Source organism: Loxodonta africana, chromosome 20 (genome assembly GCF_030014295.1).
Source record: "Loxodonta africana isolate mLoxAfr1 chromosome 20, mLoxAfr1.hap2, whole genome shotgun sequence".
NCBI lineage: Eukaryota > Metazoa > Chordata > Mammalia > Proboscidea > Elephantidae > Loxodonta > Loxodonta africana.
Genome location: NC_087361.1, coordinates 67,283,080 through 67,288,476, shown reverse-complemented (window position 1 = coordinate 67,288,476; position 5,397 = coordinate 67,283,080). Strand labels below are relative to the sequence as shown.

Sequence of the window (5,397 nt, the reverse complement as noted above, 5' to 3'; positions counted from 1 at the left end):
TGGATGCTTTTCTCGCAGGAGGCTAGTTGTTTTTCTTAGTAAGTTGTGCGAACTGGGCCCGACTGCTTGGAACCAGACAAGGCTGTTACGTTTCGGTCAGTGAACACCTGTGAAAGAAGTGCCCCTGATGACCTCATAGCTTCTTAGGGTACGAGAGGGAGAAATCAGTAAGTAATACTTTCTCTCCTTTGAATTCCTAGCCCGTTGTGGTCTCCAGACTCCAGGCACAAGATGAAAGGCTGTGGTCTTGCCCTCTGCCTTCTCTCTGCTGCGTTTTGTCTCTTCTGGATGCCTTCTGCTGGGTGGGAGATACTCCATTTGGGAAGCTGTGTGATCTCCATAAACCTTCAGAAAATAAGAAATGAATTTTCTGAGATACGGGGCAGCATGGTGCCTAAGGAAGTCACCCACTTCATCTTGTGGCTGCCTCTCCTTTTCCCTGCTTTCTTGCCTTGCTTCCTTGATAGTGTGGCGGCGAAATGACTGGGCATTCCTTGCCAGAGGGATGCATTCCCAAGAACTATCTATAGTTCATAATTTAAAAGTGTTTTGGAAAGGGAGCCTCTCACTGACTGGGCTTTGGCAGGGAGAGAATAAGAGGACCACGTACTTGATGTCTAAGATCCTGGCAGCAGTCACTGACTTTTTTTTTTTTTTTTTATTGCGTTTTTGGTGAAAGTTTCCACAGCAAGTTAGGTTCTCATTTGACAATTTTTGCATGAATTGTTCAGTGACATTAGTTAAGTTTATCACAATGGTCAACATTTTCTTTAACTGTGTTCTGTTTATTCCATTTCCAGAACTCTAGTTTCCCTGTCCCCTTATCTTCTCATCTTTCCTTTTGAGTATTTGTTGACCTTTTGGTTTCATACTGATGGTTTTTAAGTACAACACCGATCTTATGGGTTATATCCTCTATTTCATGTTCCACTCTTCTATTTTGCTAAAGGATCAGATCAGAGAATAGGCTTGGTTCTGAGTTTAAAGAGTGCCTCAGGGTGATAGTCTCAGGGAGTGCTCTGTTCTTTACTGTTCCAGTTTGTCTGGATTTTTTTTTTTTTTTTAGATAAAGATTTGAGTCCCATTCTACATTTTTCTCCCATTCTATCTGGGACCATCTATTGTGACCCCAGTCTGAATGGTCGGTAGTCGTAGCCAGGCACCATCTAGTTCTTCTGGTCTCAGGGTAGATGAAGTTGTGGCTCATGTAGATTTGTTTCTTCTCTGAGCTTTTGGTTAACTTTCTTATAGTTTGCTCCTGGTGAGTTGAAGTCTGTAGTTGTGTTTTAGATGGCCGCTCCCAAGCTTTAAGACCTCAGATGCTACTTACTTCACTAGCATGCAGATCTTGGTTTTTGTTTTGCCAATTGATTGAGTTGTTCCATCAGATGATGATCCCAAGCTTTCAAACCCAGAAAATCAATCTTGGGATGACCTGCACTTTCTTGTCTTGCTTTCTTTTTTTTTCAGCAAGCTGAAGATGGAAACATTGACATCAGAATCTTGAGGAGATCCGTTTCTTTGCAAGACACAGTGGTATGTGCTTGGGCCAGTTGAGGTCTGGGAGGGAGTATGTAGCAGGGCATCTCCATCACACTGGGTCTTGTCCCTGCTCCTTCCCAACACATTCGTCTTCTTTACAGCCTTCAGATCAGTGTTGCCTCCTCCACCGTTTACTCAGACTCTACTTGGACAGAGTATTCAAAACCTACCGGACCCCTGATCACTACATGCTCCGGAAGATCAGCAGTCTCGCCAACTCCTTTCTTACCATCAAGAAGGACCTCCGGCTCTGTGTGAGGAAGGGCCTTGGGTAATAGGATCCATTACAGCACATAGCTCCAATAGCTTAAGAACCATGCTGTCTTTCCTACCCCCGTTTAATGGATGGAAAAACTAAGCCCAAAAGTTCTAATGATCTGTGATAAGCCATGTGACTATGTAATAAGAACTCAGTTGTATTGACTTTTAGGTATAGGCTGTATGCAAAAAGTACTTTGGAAAGTCTAAAGAACTATACAATTGCTAGCTATTTGATACTCATGATAATTATCTATCACCCTGGAAGTTATAGTTTTTCTGTAGGTGAGATATCCCTCTGTGCACTAGTGCATCCTGTGTCCAGGACAGCCAACCAGCAGGCCACTGGACTCAGTTTCAGAATAGAATCTGAATAGGACCTTGGAATCCAATTCTCTCTTTTCATGGGGGCTCAGACTAGACCTGGGGTGGAGATGCAGAGGCCAAATGGGATCTCAAATGCCTCCAGTGCTGTTTGTTTCTATAAGGAAGAAATATGAGCTCCATATTTGAGTCTAAGAGCTGGCTTCCTGTTCAAGCTGATGGTTACTCTAATGACCCCAAATGATGAGATCTGAAAGGACTTTTCTATAGAAATGGAGTATCTGTAGTGATGTGAGTGAAAGTGTAGAATTCCCAACTACTTCATGTCAACAGAGCCCTAGTGGTGCAGTGGTTAAGATCTAAGACTACTAACCAAAAGTTTGGCGGTTTGAATCCACCAGCTGCTCCTTGGAAACCCTACGGGACAGTTCTACTCTGTCCTATAGGGTTAGTCAGAATCGACGGCAATGGGTTTTGGGTTCATATCAATGGCAAGGGCAGAAAATTAGAATCTTTAATAAAATGTATCATTCTCTGTGTTCTTTTCAGCATGACCACATGACATGCCATTGTGGGGAGGAAGCAATGGAGAAATACAGTCAGATTCTGAGTCACTTCAAGAGGTATATGCAATCTTGGTGTTGGTTGGAATGGGTGTGTTTTTAGAACGGAGCTCATAGAGGGTATGTGTGTTCACACTGGTGAAAATAGCATCAGACTAATAGCTCTCTGAGGGCATATGGACCATCCCTCTGCTTCTCATCCAAGGGACACCCTTCCATACTAGAGAAGGGTGCTCACACTGGATGGTGCTCCGGGAAGTGAAAGAGAAAGGCCGTGCTTCCATCAAGCCACTCCAGAGACTTCTGGATCTTCCAGCTGCGGAAACTAGAGACAATAGTTTTCCAACATTCGTACATTTCCACATACCCTCAAAAACACCCCCATATTCACACATGCCTGTGCCATGCTGTTTCTTACCAAATCTTTGCACATCTGCCGGGAAGGACTGGAGCTCAGACCTCACTGACTAACTCTTACTCATCCTAGAAGACTCATCCTTGAACTTCACCTCCAGGAAGGTGTTGGCTGCCTCCCTCAGAGTTAGGTTCCTCCCCTGTCATCCCATAGGGATGCCATTATTTATTCTAATTGCCTGTTTCTGCCAGTCGCCCTCATTGACTGTGAGTTCTTTGTAGGTAGAAATTGTCCCATTCATCTCTGAATCCTTAGCCACCAGTCCAGTGCTTGCACAAGAAATATTTGTTTAACTGAAGTATGTACAGTAGGTACCCCCTACACACACACACACACACACACACACACTCCTTTCTAAAGAAACAGCCTAATTATTTTGATCTCTGTGATTCAAGAGGCTGGAGTTGCAGTCCCAATTCTGCTACCCCCTGGGCCTCAGTTTCTCTATGTAAGACCAGGGTGATAGACTCAATGACCTTCCATCCTCATGTGAGATTTTGAGGTTCTTTAATGTTTTTCAATCTTTGTAGCATGTCAAGACCCAGAATGCACTGCTTGTAAGCCCCAACAGACCTGCCAATGAGAGGAGAGGATTAACCCTAAAGTAAATGTTGTCTCTTTATGAGTTGCTAACCACATGGGTGTGTCTCTTTCAGCTTGAGCCTCAGGCAGTGGTATTGAAGGCCTTGGGGGAGCTAGACATTCTCCTGCAATGGATGGAGGAGACAAAATAGGAGGAAGCTGCTGCTGCTGCTGACAGTATTCCTGGCTAAGAGTCCCAGTCTTTAGTACTTGCTGAGGTGCGACCGAGAACCACCATCTCTTTGTGATACCGTTTAGTGCTGGTCACCATGTGTATTATTTATTTATTATTTGTTTCCTTATTGTGGTTGTCTTCATGCATTCCTGATCTTATTTTAGACTGGGTTTTATAATATTTTTGTATTATCTTTTCTACTGTTGGGTATATTTATTAGTTTTATATATTTATTTTTTGCTATTTAATTTATTTTTATACTTGACTTCTTTTTTAATTCACAAGGTTATATTTATAAACTGACTAACCCTCTAATGGCTAGAAGAGAGGCTAAGAGGTTTGGCCATTTTTACTGCATTAAGCACATATTTACTGGATGCCAATGCTCTGTGAGATATTTAAAATTGAACCAATGGTTACTTAGCATGTGTCATGGAGAAGAAGCTCTGACGTGAACCTACAGACCTGTGTTACAATTACCTGACCACTCCACCCAGTTCCCCAAGCCCATACTTGTATATCTTCCAGCTATGGAATCCTTCATGGCCAAAGTGTATTTCAACAAATAAAGTTTTCTTTGAATAATACCTGCTTGGAGTTTGAAAGTGCTTCAGGAGCAGAAGTCATGGTGGGGATGAGATTGAATCTCATGTCACCCAGAGCCATCTTGCTTCTCTGGGGAAGAAAGATGCATGTGGAAACCTGGGCTTTCTCTCTCCTGCTGAAATGATTCCCAGCTCTCTCTTTTAACTTGCTCACATCTCTGACCCACAGCTGCCCTCCACATAAAAGGACTGTGACAGAGGGAGGGGCTTCAGCCATCCCTGCTTTCACCTCATGGGTTTTGGTCACTGTCCTCTCTGTACCCCTCTTTTCTTTCCCATACCTGGTTCCCATACTCTTGTGTCAGGGGTCTTGGTTGCAACACAAATTACATTGGGTAGGAGGCTCTATCATAAGGATTAAGAACCAAAAAAAAAAAAAAAAAAACCCGACTCATGGCGACCCTATAGAGCGCACGGGTGCAAAGTATAGTTACAGATCCTGGCCCAGGGAGATTATGAGCCTTCTTTGGGGCCCCTCCCATTTTGGATTCTGTCCTGCCCCTGAGTTATTTTGTTCCTGGATCAAATCTCTATCGCCCTGACCAACTATTAAGTCAACGTTCTCTTTCCAGGCCCCCATCAAGTTGAGCTTCCCTGGGCTCTAAGCAGCCCAGCTCTGGCCTGGGCTGGCTCCCTGCTTCCTCCCCACCTCAGGTTGAACTGTGCTTCCAGCCTAGTAGCTCAATTTCCCTAATGTCAGGAACAACAGACAGATGCTAACTTCCTGGCTTCTACAGATAGCCCTCCTTACCACTTCTAGATTTTGCTCCCAGCCCCCAGCCTGGGCCTGATATAATTTAAAAAATATTATTTGCCCCCTACCTTTTTTTTTCTCTGATTATGCAAGCAACAACCAGGGAATTTTTTCAAATACAGAAAATTTGGAAAATACAGAAAAATACAAAGAAGGAAGTTAAAATCATCCATAAACCC

General features: G+C 43.5%; 1 protein-coding gene across 1 annotated transcript; it reads left to right on the top strand.

The window, feature by feature from the left end:
- Positions 1-231: 231 nt before the first annotated feature.
- On the top strand, positions 232-4,515 carry IL20 (interleukin 20). Its single transcript, XM_064273280.1, has 4 exons — positions 232-390; positions 1,471-1,536; positions 1,644-1,796; positions 3,759-4,515. Exons 1-4 carry the CDS (start codon positions 232-234, stop codon positions 3,834-3,836), a joined length of 456 nt encoding a protein of 151 aa, XP_064129350.1. The 3' UTR covers positions 3,837-4,515.
- The last annotated feature ends 882 nt before the right edge of the window (positions 4,516-5,397 follow it).